Here is a 19,361-nt window from a genome sequence, read left to right on the forward strand (position 1 = left end):
AAATAAACAAATGCACACACATCTGTGTCTATCTACCTATCCACATATATATTGAGGTTTCGGAAAAGGCATGACATATTTTTTTCTGTATTTTTCATTGCAAAAATGCGTCATGACTTTTCCGACAACCCAATACATGCTATTGGGTCTGTTCCTCGAAGAACCCTAATGCATATATTTCTGTTTGTCTTCCTGGACCTGAAGGCCTGAGAGCAGGGACTTTGTACTACCACTACTCTATCCTTGGTCCTCAATACATTTTTACTGAATGAAGTGGACAAGTGAGAATTTCAGATTGGAAAAATCCTACTAATGGAAATAAGTAGAGTGGTAAGAGTCAATGGCTAGGAAGAAAATGTTCTCCTTGTACTGGGTTAAATCGTGTCCCCGTTCAGCCCCCCCACCCCCCCTGTCAAATTCATGGTTACCTGGAACCTCAGGATGTGACCTTATTTGGAAACAGGGTCTTTGCAGATATAATTAAATTGAGATGAGGTCAAACTGGATTACCATGGGTTCTCATCTGATAACTAGTGTCTTTATAAGAAAACAGAGACACAGAACCCACAGCAAGGAGGACACCATGCGAAGACACAGAGACATGAAGGTGGAATGGCATGTGACGTCAGAGGCACGTGACGCCAAGAATGGGGCAATCACCACAAACTGGAGAGAGGCACGGATGGCTCCTCCCTCAGAGCCTCCAGAAGGCATGGACCCTGCTGACACTCCTTGGACTTCCAGCTTCCAGAACTGTAAGAAAATAAATTTCTGTTGTTTATGCTCCCTGGCTGTGGTACTTTGCTATGGCAGCCTGAGGAAACCAATACACCCCTCTTCCGCACATCTCTACCAGTCCCCCAGAACCCTGCCATTCAACTGCAGTTGCCCCCACATAGCCCTCACAGGTTGCCTCGTGTGACTCTCCCACACCTCCAGCAGCTGAGAGCAGGTTCCGCCTTGGGCACCCTGTAACCTTGTATTTAGACCTCTGCAGCTGGTGAAAACCGGCACAGAGCTGGGGGCGTCTCTAAAGCACAGCAAACTTTTTCAAAACTTGTGTGTCCCGCTTAGGAAGAAACAGCTTGAAATCCTGCTGGGAATCCAGACCTGAGCATGTGAGGTTACCAGCCCCCCATGCAAATGGGGTGTGCAGCGGCAGTGAGGAGAAGTCTTCACCCAGCGTTTGGTTCTTCAAGAAGCTGCTCCTTAAATGAAGGCTGGAAAAATTACACATGAAGTGGTCTCCCTGGTTTCCATGGACTGTTTCAGCCCGAGGATCCGGGAAGCTTTTCTCTGGGAGGGCTGAGGTCTTGTGCGGCTGTTGTGGGGATGCTGGGTGGGTGCTTCGTGTGTGACTGGGAGCCAAGGGCGGCCCCGCTGGCGCGAGCTGTTACTGGCTCTCGTAACACTTCTGCTTCCTAGCACTTATCAGGCTGGTAATCGTGTATTTATGTGATTAATTTGTTTTGCCTGGAAGGGTCCTTGCCTGTTTTGCCAAAGATCCCCAGGAGGATGGAGATTATGACATTTTTGCTCCCCACTGTGTCTGCAGTGCATAGCCTAGTACGCGGCTTTCAACAAGCACTTGATAAATGTCTGCTAAAGGAAAGAGATGGATAAACACAGGTTAGGCTCAGGGCACTAAAGGCACCCTGCTAAGGGGGTGCTTAAAAGCCCTGAGAAGGAACCTCCTGTTCTGTTATATAACTGCTTCCTGTATGGACTAACTGAGGAAAATCCCCCTCTTATCTTCACATAGGGGACTTCAGCTACCAACTCATGGGGCTTCCTCCCCCCAACTCCATTTATCCTTTTTTTTTGGATGGGGGGAGGGGGATTAGTCAACATTGTTTTACCCTCTCAAGGAAACCTTGTGTGGAATTCTAATCCAAAACCAACTGAAAATTGAGTTGCTTCAGGGTGCAGTGGGAGAAATGGGGTGGAACCCTAACGGGCTTTCCATTTGAGAACAAGTTAGGAACCCCCAATGATATCCAGAGGGTTCCTGGTTTGAAATCCCCACCCCAGTGGTCCCAGAGGATTGTCCCAGCTGGGGGACATGGGCCTCTGAGACTCAGAACTCAGTGAAACCTAGGCCTTCAGACCTCGATTCAGACTCAACTGTTGGGACCACACTCAGACCCCAGGAGGTGGCTACCCAGAATGCAGGTTCCGGCTCTGAAGAGAACTGTCTCTCTCCATCTCTTTGTATTCATCTTGTAAAAAGACAACACGCTCCACAGGACTGTATTCTATGGGACTGGGTATCGGGACAAAACACAGTGCAACCACATAAGAAAAATAACTTTGTTATTAAGCATATACAATCTTATGAAATGTACTTCATAGTATCACATCCGTAACTATTTGAATACTAGCTCAAGTGTTATATGGGCTTGTTATAAATAATGAACATGGCAATTGAAGACTATGACTAGTCACTGGCAAGTAAACATAGCATGACAACAAACGTGGAACTCCCCAGAGCACTCGTTTTGGGGATCTAAGAAAGAATGCTGAGGTCCCTGGGGGATGTATAAAAGGGTCTTTTCTTCTATGATTTTTCTAAAGCAGTACTATTTGTTGAAGGAGCTTGTGAAGTCCAAGATTTTATGCTTTAACAATTATGGCCATAATTGTGTTTTTTTTTCCCTCAAATGGAAAATTATTTTTTTGATTTGTTGTGAAACATACATGCTGACGATATCAGGAGAAATTTCATCTGTTTCCCTGAATTCATTATTAATAACTTTGGATGGCTCTATTCTACTAGTTGTTTGGCCCGGATTCCTGAAAACAAATGTCCTTTTCAAGAAGATTATCCAAATGAAATATGTTAAGTTTGCACAATGAGGCTGCTGTCTCTCTGTGTGATAGCATGATGTGGGGAGAGAGAGGGAGCGGGAGTGACACCCAAAGTATCATGAGGGATTTGCTGTCAACCCAAGGAGATGCCTGGCACCTAGTCACAGAGAACATCTTCCCCTGCATGACTGGAATCAGGGCTCACAAGGCCAAAGTGGTTATGAATGCTAGAAAGGGAGCATGACCAGAACTAGGGTGCCCTTCACCTGGTATTTGGTGGGGTAATACTTCTTCCCCATGCCAATGTGCATTTATTATTACCTATTTAATCTGTGGACACACATGTCTGAGTTGATGCAGTAGAAACGACTTCAGTTGGCCAATCCAGTCTGTGGCAGGTTTTGGAATTAACACAGAAAGACAGAGAAGGCAGCATTCCCTTTGTACCCCTATATCCTTTGGCATAGTCCCACCCTCCCCAAATGGCTTTTCCATTCAGTTTTGAGCAGACAGCCTCTTTAGACAGTGAAGCTTTCTATAACTAAAAGATACATCACAAATAACAGCGCCTTATTATGCATTATCCATGAAAAATATAATGTGGGCACACAGAGTACATATTGAGTCCTGGGGTCCTAGTCCAAGTTTTGAAAATCTGAAGATGAATAATTACTTTATAAATTGACCTGATCCAGCAGAATGAGATGATACAATTGTGTGTTTTGCTGGAGAATATTATCTAGAATAATCTCATGAATCTCAGCTATTCCTACCGGCACTTCATTCTTTTAATATATTTATCTTAGCTTCTGCACGTCAAACATGCAGTTTGGTTACACTTTATGAGCATTTCGCAATGAAGAAGATTATATTTCTAAACACAGTTCACCATTAGGAAAAAGAAAAGGGAATACAACTCCTCATTGAAAGAAAAAAAATCAAAGATGGACCTAATCGTGTCTCATAGAGCCCGTGCATAATGTTCTTTAGCATTCATCCATCCACACCCTTTAAATACTGTGTTCCACAAGCAGGCAAACATTAAATACATCCTGGATGGGACTCAACAGATGCTCAGCTCATGTCTTCACAAACCCATGGTTGGTGAGGCTTTGTGCTGTGAAGACTGGGTTCTGGAGATACTGAAGAGGGGAAGGGAAAAAGCTGGAAAGGGGCGTGGAGGATGTGCTTACTTTCGGCTATAACATTTCAGTGGACAGTCCGTGGGGATCTTGCATGAGGAAGATACAGTGGAATAAAGTATGAAAAACTCAGCCACCGGCTGACTGACTGGAGTCCCGTGTTTCTAACATGACGGGAACCAAGGAAGGAAGGCTGTTGCCACTTGAGGTTCACAAACGGAAGCCCTTCCTATCGTTCTGAAGACAAAAGATTGAAAAGTGGCACGCAAGCACCAATCGTGGTCTCTTTAAACAAAGAAACAAAAAGCTTTCCCAGGAGGAAAGTTAAGCGATGGAAAAAGAAAACTAAACCCCAACCTCCCAGGGATATAGAGGGGAATCACAGAACGGGAAATGGGAACCCCAACGCCATCAAGCATGAGTTGTGGCAATGATCATTGGTGAGGTTCAAGGTAAGGGTGAAGGTGTCCTGCACAGGTGGATGAAAAGCCATTCCGTGTGTCAAATGAGAACATGGACTTGAGGAAACTGGGAAGCTGCCCGTCAAAACCAAGAGGTTCTCCAACAATCTTACAAAGGAGGAGGCGCACCAGCTGCTCTCCTGAGCACTTACTCTTGCTCCTGACTTGGTGGATACAGAGAAAGCCTTTCCTGGAATCTGCTTCCCTCTAGGACCCAGAGGTGTCTGAGCCAATGCTGATGGGGTGGGAGGTTTGGGAGTAGACCCCTTTCCCAACTGCATCCCACAGTTACTGGAAAAGAGAAATGAAGAAGGAGGCCTGCAAGAACTGGAATTTGGACTAAAGTATGAAAAATTAAGACAAAATGGGACTAGTGGGAAGGAAATTTCTGCCAAACAAGGAAAACTGTTGTTGTTTTTTTCCTCCACATCTAAGAGAGCTTCCAATAGTGTATCACTATCGATGTCGGCGAGCTGAGCAGGCCCCAGACGAGGACCTCTAACTCCCAAGGAGAGCAAATTTACCTGCCTCTGCTGATTAGTGGGGTCCCTGCCTGAGAATCCCCTTCCCCCACCCCAACAGCCCACGCCAGCCACCTGCTTCCGGCCCCGAGTCCCACTGAACATTGTTTCAGCCTGGGTCATGGCCTAATGGCACCTCTGGGCACCCGGTCAGAGCCAGGGAATACCACAGCTCGAAGGGTCAGCCATCTTATTTAATAAGTAACCCATGATTTACTGAGCAAGCCCTCTCCTTGGATCAGATAGCCTTACAATGTCCTGGCAAACCAGGGGCCCATTGTTCTAATGTGAATCAGGGCACTTCTTCACTCACTTACTTAGTTTTGAAAAGAGGAGTTATTCCTATAGCTAGAGTAACTTTCTTTTCTGAATAGGATACTTATAGATGAGTGTGGCCTGAACCCTTAATAGTCATATTTGAATTTAGAATGTGGCGACCTAGACGAGAATAAATATACAACTGTAATTTTTTTCTGTCTTCCCTAATCTCTGCTCCTTCTTAATTCTCTTTCTTTAATCAAAATTGGGGAACAAGGTTGGACAAGAGGCTAGAATATTTAAAATCTATTACATCAACAAGGAAAAAGAATCATCCACCAAAGTGAATATATATGCTGTTGTCTCCTTCTAATTGAAGAGGCCTAATTCTGATACTGAGGAGTAAGGGTCTCTTTTGGACACATACCAATTTGTTTTCTTTTATAAGTAACCTCACATTTCTTTGAGCTCACCTTGCCACTATCCCCTTTTATTCGGTCAAATTTAAGAGTCTGTATAGTACTTAACTCAGATATCCTGGAGAAGAATGTAAAAGCGGAGCTCCAACATAGACCAGCCTGACTGCTCTCAGAATCAATTGCTCCCTCATGTCTTTAGTACATCTAGTGGGGAGGCCCTAAAAATTGTAGTTTGACGAGTAGAGAGAAGGCAAGAAAGGAGTAGAAAAAATAAAAATGTATCTTTTTTAGGTTTCCAGCAGTGTTTTTTTTTTCTTTAGATGATTTAACTGCAGGTGTAAAAATGCTTCTGTTCCTTTGGCATGAAGATATTGGGATGTGCTAAGGGTAAAAGTCTCTGGGGGCCACCAAGTCCCTTGTCTCAGCTCTTTTTGGGTAGTCGTCTCCAGAGCCGAAGTCCATGGTTTCCGGGTAGCTGGAAAACTCCTGAGGTAGAGGGAACTCCTCGGCTGAGGAGTGAGTCCGGTGCCCGAACACCTTTTCCTGGAGCTCAGCGATGTCATTGCGGATGTCAGCCAGCATAAGTAGCAGGAAGTCGAAAGAACCAGGGGGTCCCTGTGCACAAGAGAGGAGTCAAAGCCAGAACCCCACAGACTCAGTCCTTTGCAGAGCGAGGGCTTCTATGCACTCCATCATTTGCTAGTCCCACTGCTTGCTGGCAACTATTTAGTCAATAATTCTTTGTGTCCCAAATGGCATAAACATAAGGATTACCATAGTAGCCTGTGGGATTCTTAACATTGCCTTCTAATTCCCTCATCTTTCATATGACATATTCATCTCCCTTCCTTCCTAATTGTAGGCTATATCAAATCTTGTGGAATGAAAGAATATGAGGGCCGGCTGAGTGGCTCAGTTGGTTAAGAGCTCGCTCAAGAGTTTGAGCTCTGAGCAACAGCAGTTCGAGACCCCGCCTGAGCTGAGCAGCCACTGAGCTGCCAACAGGTGGCAGGATGGCTCAGCTAAAAAAGAAAAAAAAAAAAGAAGAAAGACTATGAGAATGACCCTCCTAGGTTACTTTCCAAAGAAACCTGGAAGATACTACGAAGGCATAGAGGAATGGTTAAGAGGTTGGGGTTCCTTTGGGTTTGAGTCTCAGCTCCACTTACTAGCTGGTCTTGGGCAAGTAACTTAATTTCTTTGGGTTCCCATCTCTGCGACCATACAATTGGGATAATAAGAGTCCCAACTTCGTTGGGTTTCATAGAGTTCCAAGTGAATATTTAAATGAGTTGATACACGTAAAGGGCTGAGAGCATAACAAATGCTCAAAAATGTTGTCTTTCAAAACATGGAATTATTAAAATGTTTACAAGGATGTTTGACGATAACTGCAACCTAAATGAAGTTGAGAGTACCTCTGCGCTGACCTACTACTATCTTAGAAACAGCAGCTTACATTTGTGAATACTTAGTGATGTATAGTATTTGGACATCATCTGATGTTCACAGAGGCGTGGCAGGTCAGATTCCACTTGGCATTGCACAGGTGAGCAAATGGACACCCAGGGATGCTAAGTGACATGCCACAATCTTCCAGAGAGCTAATAGGCAGAAGAGTTGAGGTGGAAACCCAAACTTCCTACCTTTAAGGCTGCGGCTCTCTGTCTTTCTTTACAAATGACAGTGGCTCTTCAAAAGCATTGGAGTTGCTTGAACTTTCTCTGCTTTTGGATACTACTGATTTTCACTTTCCATCTCCTAGACACCACACATCTACCTAGCCAATTTCTCCTCACTGGTCCCAGGCAGCCCTGCATGTGTGCACTTCCTGGAGGGCATGGTCACATGACCTTCCAGGGCTGTTGCAGTGGCTACATTCCTAAGCATTCAGACTTACGATCGAACCCCATAGATTTCTTTGCCTGTCTCTTCAGATGTGTTATGACCTACCCGAAAACAGACTAATGGCATATTGGGGCTTTGAATCTGAGGACATCCCAAACAAAGATGAGCCATGATAAAAGAAAAAGCCACAGAGAACAAATTTAAAAAATCAATCCCAACTAGCTGCTGAAGGCCTCTGTGACTCTCCTCTTAACCACTGCTCAGTCGGGCTGAGTGATGGCTGGAAGGGCTGGCTTCTGCTAAAAAGCCCAACTTACAGGCGCGTCAGAGCTGCACCCCTGAGGACATTCCCACTGGGGAAGCAAGACAGGTGGTGCCACTTACCGGAGACCCTCTGGGTCCAGGTGCTCCCCTCTCCCCCTAAAAGCAGAAAGGTCACGGTTAGCTTTCCACGTGGATGCCACCACCAGTCTCCATAACCATCTCCCTGCACAAAACAACAAATACTTTTCTACCAGAAACAAATGTAAGCTTGAAGCTGGACTCATGGGACCACTTACTTGAAAAGAACTGCTTCGGTCAAGTGTCTTTCATTCTGATTCCCCCCTGAGGTCATATACTACTTTCACACCAGATCTGACAAGAGGAATGCTTATATTTCCAGGCAGCATGAGGAATAATTTAGGAGCTTTCTAAAGTAACTCACACTGACATGATGAGACAAGTAGCAAGCAGCTCTCAAAGTGAAACCAGCCACTTGCACAGGATAGAACGTCTCCTGTTCTTGATTTAAACATATGGAAGAAATGTAGGCACACCCAAAACAGCCCTTCACAAAGGACACTGGCTAAAAACACATGCTACTGTGACAACACAGGGGTTTAAGATTTATTGGGGTCATCTCTCTTAGGAGTTTTTGGTGCTTGTTTTTGTTATTATGGTTGTTTCATCGTTTAAGGAAATCGGTTTTTAGATTTTCTTCCCAGCTTTGGTGGGACAAGTGTATCTGTCTCAATTTTGCCACATGCAAAATGGGGACAGTAAACAGTGCTTGAGCTTTATTGAAATGGAGAAACCTTAGGCTTTGAAGGACCTCATAAGACTTACCTTAGACCCGTCTCTTCCCGGAGCACCTGGTGGACCCTACAAGACCAAGGGATCTAGTTTAACAGAAGCAGAAAGCAGGGGACAAGGACACAATTTCCTCAACAACAGTAAGTGGATCTCTGATAAAATACTGACCACAGGGCCCCTCCGGCCTTGCTTAATGTGGGACAGATCTGGAGATGGTCCCATGGGTCCCATTGAGCCCCGTGGACCGGGCTGCCCAGGAGGACCTGGTATACCCGGGAAGCCTGGGCTGCCTTTTGGTCCTGGCGAGCCTGAAAGCAAAGAACAGCTCATTAGCTCCACATCCCTTGAGGAGGACAAGGGTCTGAAAGCCCTTTTCGCTGTTTCTCTTTGCACTCTGCCCTTTGCCATCTGACACCTCCGCTGAGATGTCCCATAGGTATTTTAAAACGTAACACTATCTAAATTGACATCTTCCTCTCTTTTCATGAACCACCAGACACCTATCCACTCAAGCCAGAAACTTAAAAGTCTTACTATAGATTTCCCTATTTCCACAACCTTTGTATCATTTTACCTCTTTCACATCTCTCTCTTATAACTGACTGACCTCTGTATCGCCATGATCACAGCAGGGTGGTGGTTACCACAGCTGGACAGTGGTTAAAAGTACATATACGTTTCAGCATCAGAGAGACCTAGATCTGAATCTTGGATAAACTGCTTGACTTCTTTCATCCTTAGTTCCTCATCTGTAAAGCCGGGTTAATAAATATCTACCTTACGGAGTGGCCACATTATTAAATGAGATTTTTAGATGCATACACACATCACTCAGCATAGTACCTCACACACAGCAGCACTAAAAAACATCTGGTAGGCTTTCCTTGAATAATTAAGCCATAGTTAAAGGCAGTCAATGTTCCATTCAAACCTGTTTCACACCCCTACTCTCACTCAATGCTGCTTCCAGGTACCGCCTAAAAGAACTTACCTGGGAAGGGGACCAGGTCCCTCCTCTAACTAAATACTTTACCTCTAAGAGCACAAGGACAGGCCAGAGATAATATCTTACCTTCATTTACGTAATCAGTAAACTTCAGAGATCACTAGATGTCAAATGTCTTTAAAATGGCGGGGTGGGGGTGGGGGTGGGGCGGCTTTGATGTGCAAATAGCACCACTTTGTACATAACAGTGGGGGCAGAAGCAGCAGCTACTCCCTCACCACCGAAGCCAAAGGATTCCAACCCAGTTTCTGTTGGTGCCTCAACGAATCATAGGCCTTGGGACTGGACTTTTGGTTCAGGGTAAGATAGATCTTATTATTTCTCTAGCTGCCCTAACACATCTCTCAGTGAAGTGCATTACAAACAGATGCTGAAAATAAGGAGTCAGCAAGAAACAGGCCTGGAGGAGAAAGCGAAGGCACAGTCCATTGCCAAAGCTAGACCTCAGTCCCTACCTGCTCCATCAAGGACCCTGGACAGCTCAGAGCCTGCTGGAAACCAGATGGCAGAGCTGGAGGGGAAAGCCAGCAAGTCATATATTAAGAAAGATAGTCAACGGCTCTCTTGTTCCTAGTTTGTCCTTGTAAGAGTGATATGTAGACCGGCCTGGAGATGAACTTCCTGCAAGGAAGCCTGCTCTTAGAGTAGCGGGGAGTCCACTGTCCTAGGAATCAGTTTGTAGGGAGAGGTCCAAGCTACGTAGGAGCAACAAGAAGCTGCCTTGGTGAGGCATCTGCTGGAGGAAACGTCACCATGACCCAGAAAGCCTCAGGCCAAGGGAATGAATGAACAAGAGGCCAAACCAAAGTCCTGGACCAGTTCTTGCTCTCTGTATGGACTGAGACCCAGGCCACAAGTGTTTGGTAGAAACCAGGAGATTAAGATATAAGTGGAGAAGAAAACACATAAATAGCTTGGGAAGAATGTTGAGCCTTTGTTTCTGCTGACTTTCCAACCTCAAATCAGCCTGTGTCCTTCCTGTTTGGATGGATGCTACCAGGTTATTGTGTCCAGCTCAAAAACCACGTCCCCCATCACTGCAGGTTACCGTGCCCTCACCTTTCTATAAGCTCCCCCAGCAGGAAGCACTGGGTGCTTACGAGGGGCATGCAGACACTGTTTTATTCTATTCGCTTTCACTCTGTGTCTTGTCTTCCCAATTAGATTGTCAGTCAGGTCATTCATAACATCTAGCACTCTGCTATGTCCCTACTAAATGCCAGGGACAGGACACTTGATGTTTTAGCATCACTTGCTAACACTAACATTATTTCCTTTAGTGGAATCTATGGACCTATCTATGGAGGGACTCATAATGAATTATAAAACGTAACTATTTGTAAAAGTTCTCATTGCATATTTCCTGATGGAATGACAGGACATTTGGGATTTTCTTCAGAGTAATAAGAGTGAATCTCGAAAACAGTATGCTGAACGAGAGGAGCCAGGCAAAAGGAACACGGGCAACGAGGCTCATTGCTATGAAGTTCTACGACAGACAGAACTATAGTGCTACAAAGCAGGTCAGCGGTTGCCTCGAGTCGGGGATGGGGGAGTAGATTGCAAATGGATGCAAGGGGACTTTTTGGGGTGATGGCTTGATGTAGATATAGATACAGTGCGAGGGTCAGGAAGTGCTTGATACAGGATGGATACAGGTGTCAAAACTTGTTGAACCATAATTTACAGGGGTACATTTTATTGTATAGAATTGTATCCCAAGGAGGTTGACTTATAAAGAAAAATATGTAGGTAGATGTTTAAAAACAAAATAGATGCATGGTTGTTCACAAATAATAGGGGAAGGAGGAAATAGGACTAGGGGACAGTGGATGTGAGGCTGGCCATCAGTCGTCAGAGCTGGGTGATGAGCCCATGGGTTCACTATGCCGTTCTATTTTTGCATATGTTAACCTTAAAAAAATAATTTTCATTTCGTTTCTCCATAACTTCAAATGACCTCTAAGAATCTTATGCACACCCAGAATGATGACCTTTTCCTCCCAAATTACTGCTGGCTATGGGGGTTTCTGAGGCTTGAAGACCCCATTTCCCAAGGCCTTCTAGTCCCACAGGCTCTCTGGACTTCTGCTTCTGCTCTTATCTATGGAAGATTGAGAACCCTGTCCAGTCCCCACTAAGTGTGAGCTCTTGGCAGGCCATGGCTGGTGACTATCGTGCTCCCGACGCCCTTCTCCACACTCACCGGGAGGGCCCTGCCCCCCAGGCAGGCCAGGAGGTCCTGGAAGGTAGGCGTTTGAGGCCAGCACTTTGTCCCCAGTGATGTATTTGCCCAGGTCAGCGGCACTGTTGGGGAACAGGGCAACCTGCAGAGAGAAGAGGAGCCTCGGTTAGGAAGTGATAGCTCCACAGCCAAGGAGATTCTTCGCACGTGTGTTGTTTGCAAAGCCTTTTCATGGCAATTTCCCATTATCAGAGACAGTTAGGACTCAACAGGATTATACAGATCCTCCTTCTAAACCCAGAGGCCATCTATTAAAAAAGGCCACTCAGCTTGTTAGTGGACAAACCTCCAGATCACCTAGACATCACCACTAGACTCATTATTATGTAATTAATACAATCTACCTGTTTCTTTCAATTTGTTAAGGACTTTATGTCTCAACCATTTATTGAGTACCTACAATGTGCCAGGCCCTGTGCTTGGTTCTAAGGTGACAACAGTACCCAAGATATGATCTCTGCTCTTCAAGACCTCTCAGCCTTGGGAGCCAGGACCAAGAATGCAGCTTACAGGTCACCTGCATGCTCAGGTGTTTGGGAACTAGTAGGGAACAGTGACTGTGATTGTTTAAAAATATATCTACAAATTTTTGACACTCTTACCTTTAAAAAAGTGGAAGCTACTTTCCCACCCTTGGAGTGTGAGCTGGTCAGAGAGTCTTGCTTCTAATGAATAGGCAATGACAGAACTGACACAGTGTAACTTCTGATACTAGGTCATAAAAGGGACTGCGGCTTCCTCTTTGCTCTCTCTCTTGGATTTTAGGGGCTCATTCTAGGGGAAGCCAGATGGATCATACAAACGAATGACCTTTGCATTCCTGAGGTCAGGTAAGCTATGAATCTGTGAGACTTTAGGTAAAATGTAATGCTATAAACCTGTTTCTTCACTGATAAAAGGGAAGAATAACATCCACTTTTAGGGCTGTGAGGATTAAACAAAGAAGTGCATATCAGGTGGCCAGTACAGGACCTGGAACATACTAAGTGCTTGATAAATGGCATTCTAGTCTTCCTTACAAGAAGCTAATTCAAGGATGCAAAATCCAGCGAAGGGTACATTTCTGAAGGTCAGAGCTACTCCCAGGATTTACTCTGGATCCTGGGATGCTCACCATCCTGGAACTTCCTCCAGTGGGATTTTTTTTCTTTTCTTTTCTTGGAGTTCTTACTGAAGTCTATTGAGCTCAGGGTGTGAGGATGATCAGAGAGCAGGAAACTCAAAAAGGCATTAACACTGTCTTCATAAGGGGCCTCTCAGTGCCCTCAGCACTGTGCACACGGCACTCCTAGGAAGCTTAGGGGCCCTTCAGCTAGTATTAAAACCCTTGGTAAGGACAGCCTGGTGGACTCATGAGCTAGGAGATTCCTGCCACTCAGTGTCTTCTTCCATGCTTTGAGAAGACCTAGCATTCCTCGAGACATGCAGGAAATTGCACTCAATTCTGCTTTGATCACTACTCAGAATCCAGTAGGGATGAACATCAGAATAAAATCTTATGCAACCTGAAACTCAGCTTTGCACAATTTCAGGTCAGGACTCGTTGTTCAAAGTCACCACCAGGACCCAGCTGTGTTCCAGGAGTTTATTTACAATGGTGCTGACATCACCGTGTCACACAGCAAGCGAGTCTTCCAACCTGCACATGCGTGCCTGTGGTCCTGGGGCAGAGCAGGAGTGAACCAGCGAGGGAGGGAGATGTACAAGCAAATCCACTCTAACTGCAGGACAGAGAGTCAACACTGGCAGCTGAAGTCTGGCCCACCTTGATCATCTGCTTCCAGTAGAAAAACTGCAATATGGGTCCCACCTGTGGGCTTTGGCACAAGGCAGGCTGACGGCTAAATCTCAGCCCGGTCACTTTCTACCTGTGGGATCTTGGGTAAACTACACAACTGGGATTTCCTCACCTACAAAATGAGGATCATAGTGTCCACCTAAAAGTGCTGCTGGATGGGGGAAAGTGATGTTGTTTTGCATGCGCCTGGCCCAGTGCCCAGCCTGGTCACTGCTGGCAGCCAATACCATGCACACAGCGGAAAAGCCCTGCCTGGGGGAGGCTCTTGGCTCCGTTTCTAGGCAGCTGTGTGACTTGGGTTAAGTCCCTTCACCCTTCTAGGCTCTCAGCTTCACGTCTACAAAAGCGGGAGGTTTGGACCAGATGATCCTGTTTTTGGATTTACATTTTTGTAAGCAGCCCTGGAGAACGAGGCCTGCATGTGGAAGGACTTTAGAGATGCACCCGCACGCCCTTTCCATCGCTCTTTGCTGTTTGCTCCCTTGTGCAAGTCATGAGGCGATCCAGTAAGTGCTGACCGCCGGGTCCTGGCCACCCGCTGCTAGGTGACTACACCCTGGCTCTCTACAGCGCCTCTGTCAGCAGGAGGAGTAGGAAGCATAGGCACCGGCACCTTGGAGGAAGCTGCCCAGAATCCCCGGCTTGACTTGCTGCACAGACACAGCAGAGGATGGGATTGTGGGACGCAGGCGTTTGGGAAGGAAATCTTAGTGATTAAGAAGAGCCTGCGTCTCCTGGAGTCCAATGAAAGGAATTATGCATATCATTATCTCGTATGAGCCTTCGTAAGAAAGCATCCGCTTCACAGAGCTGTTGGGACCAATCAGTTAGAGACTGCCTGCAAAGCACTTTGGAAGGGCATACAATTAATGTTAATTATTTATTTGGTAAACATTTACAGAGTGCTTGCTAGGTGGCAGGTGCTGGACTAAGTCTTTTACAAACATTAACTCGTTTGATCATCACGAAAACCCTATGTGGTGGGTATTACTGTTAGCCTCTTTTTATAGGACTGAGGTACAGAGAGGTTAAATAACTTACCCAGGGTCACACAGCCAGCACGTGGTGAGACTTGGACTTAAACTGAGCCAGATTGCTTCTGGAATCTGTGCTCCTAACCACCACACCAACTTGCCTCTCTTAATATTATTAGCGACACTTGGCAAAGCAATCTCCAGTCACTGTCATATGGATGAGTCTTCCAGCAATCCTGAGAAGACCCATTTCACAGAGCAACTCGATCACGGTCGCAGAGGACGCCGCAAACCACTGGGAAGCCACAGAGTTGCCTGGCACAAAGGCAGCACTCGAGTGAGCAAGTGCAGCCACGAGGCGGCAAATCCGCTCACACTTCTGAAACCCCGCTGACCTCTAACTTCTGAAGCTTCGACTGCCGGCCCCACTCCGTTTGGCAATTGATGGTTGACTTACACGCCTGGCTTGGTTTCCCACATAAGACAGCAAGTTTGTTTAAGGCAGGACTTTATTCCATACTGTTTTGTATTTTCTCATCTCCCTGCCCACCTCAGGACATAGGAGGTGTTCCACAAACACTTCCTGAATCATTTATTCACGCTTCCTTCAACTGTCCCCCAGCGCCACTCTCACATCAAACGGTCCTTGCAGCAGGGACACATGTGACCTTAAAAGACTGGCTCCCTGGTTCTGATATTCCCTCCTTACTCTGATGGGCCTGAGACCCCTCTCTACAAGTTAATGACGGGTATCTTATCTATCCCCAAACCTCCCTTTGGAGCCAAATCACCTGTTGTTTTTTTTCTCTCAAGCCACAGAAGAAATTGTGGAGGTGGAGGTACTGAGGCCGACACACCATTTAAAAAAAACTTTTTATTGGAAAGCAGAAGCACAGTCGCTGGAAACCCCATAAAACAAATCTGTATCTTAGCACATTAGTATAAGGCAAGGAACCTTTGACGGAACGCCTACATCCAAACACAAATCCTTGCCAGCTGCCAGACGCCTCTGCACGTGCCCTGGCCCAATCAGCCTCGTCCTTCTCTCCAAAGCCACCACTATCCTGATTTTCATCACTTCCTGTGTTTTAAAACATAATTTACCACCCAACTGTGCACGCCTAGACACGAGGGTTTAGTCTTGCCCATTAAAAAACATATATATGTCAGTTAAAAGTTTCTTTTAATCTGCAGGTCCACCCCTTTCATTTCCTTACAATTTACTCATCGAAGGACCCAACTGCCTTGGGACTTTCCCACAACTGGGGTCTGGCTGACCGTCCCCTCACGGTGAAGTTCAACATGTTTGTGGATCATTTTACACTGTGGGTTGGCGAGGGTCCAGGATGCCTACTTCTTAGCCAGTGTTTGTTTGGGCAGATGGCCTATGCTCTATTTTGAACAGAACAGGTGGCATCAGCAAGGGAGAGATGAAGTTAAAAAAAACCACCTGACAATCCCAATACCGGCACAGGAGCCAAAGTGGGAGGACCTAGGGTTTAGGTGTTGGCTGCCATGTGGCCCACCTCTCCGAGAACATCAGCATCTTTCTCACCAGGTCACGGTGAGAAGTAAATGAGATCCTGTGTATAAAATGGCTTCATAAACTGCAGAATGCAACACGTTCTAATAGGCACCTTTAAAAAGGAGTTGCTCCTCGCAAAGTTCCTTGAATATCAGCATTAGCTCCGACTTGCCAAGTGCTTTTGCAGAATTCAGTACAAGGCGGACCAATCCTGGTCCAACCCAACCGCACGTGGGTCACTGGAGTACTAAGAAGTACCTGTATTTGGGTTTGTATGGTGCTCTACGACAGGGCCTTTAAGGGTGACAGGTGCTGTGACACCAAATCTTCAGCCTCTTAATATTTCTCCTTGCATGGAACGTAAACACTTCAGGGAGGTTAAGGGAAAGCCAGATGATGATTTTAGCAACTGAATTTCTGAACAACTTGTGAGGTTTAGCAGCACTGATCCGAATGATCTTCTAGAAAGAGCTCTCTCATTGCTTTCAGATTGTTAACTACACAGGAGAGGAAAGAGAGGGTAGCTTTAGGCCTTGAGACATTGGTCAACTGCCTCCCCACAGCTCGAATCCTCTGGCCTATGAAATGCAAACTTGCTTCTTCTGTGTATCTTTTGTTTTTATTTTTATTTGCCCAATCAATACTAATACCAATCCAAGTTCGACCTGAGGTATCTGTGTGGGATGTATTTATAGCTGTGTGTTTACACTGATATATTCCCAAAGGTTCTCTGCCTGGTCTCCCATTGGGATCACGAATTATTTAGAATCATGAGCACATGTATATACTATATGCCTTGGCTGAGACATTTTCAGACACAACGTACGAAGGGCCTGCAGAGCCATTCATGTTCTCGGCCTATGACCCTGCATGTCTCGCTGGCAGCTGCGGTTCTCACTGGGGGCTGCCTGCGTTTGTTGAACACGGAAAAGCAATGTTGTCTTATGCTTACCCCTTTGCCCTTTAGAATAACAAGATGCCAAAGTTAAATAGATTATATACACCTCTTTGATGTACTAAGAGCCTTGAGTGGAAGCAATTAAATAAACAAACCAGTGAGTTTATGTTTTATCAGCCTAAGCACGATTTCTGAGTTGCTGACAAACTGTTGAATTGACTGAACATAGGCATAAAAAAAATACCACTATCAAGAAATCAGGTCACCAGAGCCATCCCGGGGGCATTACTCACAGCATACCAACATTTTTAGAAATCTGATATTCTGTCGGCATGTGTGGGAGCCCTTTATAGAGTCAGTCCTCACCTTCAGTGACACTCCCCAAATGGCAGCTTTCCGAGTGCATGGAGCCCAGGCAAAATAGAGGCTATAATTTTTAAATGTGAAAAATAAAGCTGCTACAGAAATTCCTCATCAGTTTACAGAGAGGATGTTCTCCATTCGTAAAATCTAGACAAAATATTAGATAAAATAGGACTGCCTAAGTCTGCCCCAGGACCATGTGTCTGAACTTACTTTTGACAAAATGTCACAACAGTCATAGCTCATCCCCCACAGCTTCACCGTGTGCCCCTTACCCAGTGGTCTATTTGAACAGTCACCTAATTGATTCCCTGCCTTCGTAGGGTTCTGTCGTCCTTTAGAGGTTTCAGCTCTGAGGGTGGGTGGGCAACACATTCCAGCCAAACCCTAGTAGACACCAACCTCAGTGAAGGCTCCGTGAAGTGGTGGGTTTATCATCGTTTCTAAACATTCTCCCACCTTCTCTCTGCCCAGTCCTCCTTTCATTATACCGGACTGCGTCTAACGTCCTGGGCACTTACCTTTTGTTTCAGCTGCAGCACCGTCTGCTTCATCTGGTGGAACTCCTTGCATGTGGCACAGCAGGCTTCCTCCCTCACCGTGTTCTCCGACTTCTCATCATGCCCTGAGAGGGGAGACGGGCCTGATCAGGTCCGTCTGGGAGGCCGGAGAATATCCAGTCCCACAGAGACAGTACCATGAAAGGCAGACCTGGGGTAGAATGTGTGAGGGATAGAGGCTGGCGACTTGATAGGTCTTGGGTCACTGACAGCACGCCCGGGTCAGGAGAAAGGGGGAGAGGGGGCCCCCCGCTCCACTCTGGGCTCAGCTGTTCCCATTTAGGCATCCCCGCCTCTTCCTCTTTCGGTGTGAACCCTGGCCCCTTGATCAGCGCCCTTCCAGGAGGCAGGCTGCATCAGCGTGACATGATTTATACTCCCCCCTCCGAGCACCAACATTCACACATCGTAAATTATCCCCCACGCTCAGGCATTGGGACTCGGGATGCAGGGCTCATAAAGCTGGTCTTCATCATCGCTGATAATCCAGCTGCTCACAGGGAGCATGGCCAAGCCAGGTGGAGTCATAGATCGGGGCTGAGCACTGACCTTGGGGATGTGAAGCCGGGATGGAAAATGTTCCCAGCACGCTGGACACGCCCACCGGGGGCCAAATGGGACAGGCCCCGGGATGGCAGTCTGGCTGTCCCCTGGGAAGGGTCCCAATGGCATCTAGTAGAGCATGGGGAACTCTAAGGGCTTTTCGTGAAGGAAGAATGGGTGAGTTAAGTGGGGACATGGCTAGGAATTCAAACAGCTCTCATCCTACTGGCACGTAAACAGGGCTCCAGACACCTGTGTCCTGGGAGACCAGACACCTGAGGTCATCTTGCTACTGATAAGTTGGTGCAGACTGCCAAGGTCAGTGGTGTGGGCCAACGGGGGTGAGAGGCTGTGTGTTTTGTTGGGGGGGGGGCAGGACAGCTTGTCATCCAGGGCAGTGTAAACCCTGCTAGCTTAGGAGGCATTTGATGCTGGGCCAGGTGTGCTGTTTGTGTGACAGATAATCACACTGCTATCTGGGGTACGGCCCAGGGACAGTCGAATAACATCTCCCCCTCGTCACTCCTTGTGTGCCTCTTGGCCCGTGGGCTTTTCTTCATACTAGTCCTCTCTTCGGGGAAGCCCTCTTTGCGGCCTCTATTTGTGGAATCCTGCCAACTAGCAGGACCACTATCAAGAGTTCCGCAAAGCCCACCTCTCTATCTACAGAGACGCTGCAGGCCTCTGAGATCAGGTGGCATGTACCATGTGTCCCACTCAAAGGGCAGGTGTCCCAGGCTTCCCTGTAGAGGAACTACTCATGCCAGAGTGTGAGCCACTCTGGAGTCGCTTCTCGGTAGCGCACATAGTGGGTGCTCAAAAATTGCCTGTGAAATGGAGTGTTAGAGGTTGAACTGTCTCCCTTCCTCCAAATTCATGTTGCGTCTCCTAAGCGCCCCGTGCCTCAGAGTGTGACCT

At 46.5% G+C, this 19,361-nt stretch overlaps 1 protein-coding gene across 2 annotated transcripts in view; it reads right to left on the minus strand.

The window, feature by feature from the left end:
* Positions 1-2,314: 2,314 nt before the first annotated feature.
* The window catches only part of CCBE1 (collagen and calcium binding EGF domains 1), a 208,014-nt gene continuing 190,967 nt past the window's right edge, over positions 2,315-19,361 (minus strand). For both annotated transcript variants that reach the window (XM_019640736.1, XM_019640737.1), the window contains exons 6-11: positions 17,862-17,965; positions 11,744-11,864; positions 8,700-8,839; positions 8,565-8,600; positions 7,842-7,877; positions 2,315-6,224 (exon numbers count right to left, since the gene is read on the minus strand). In XM_019640736.1, the coding sequence (XP_019496281.1) occupies positions 5,991-6,224; positions 7,842-7,877; positions 8,565-8,600; positions 8,700-8,839; positions 11,744-11,864; positions 17,862-17,965 (671 nt within the window). In that variant the 3' untranslated portion in view covers positions 2,315-5,990. The remainder of the gene's footprint in view (positions 6,225-7,841; positions 7,878-8,564; positions 8,601-8,699; positions 8,840-11,743; positions 11,865-17,861; positions 17,966-19,361) is intronic.

The sequence above is a fragment of the Hipposideros armiger genome, unplaced genomic scaffold, assembly GCF_001890085.2.
Source record: "Hipposideros armiger isolate ML-2016 unplaced genomic scaffold, ASM189008v1 scaffold_52, whole genome shotgun sequence".
Classification (NCBI taxonomy): domain Eukaryota; kingdom Metazoa; phylum Chordata; class Mammalia; order Chiroptera; family Hipposideridae; genus Hipposideros; species Hipposideros armiger.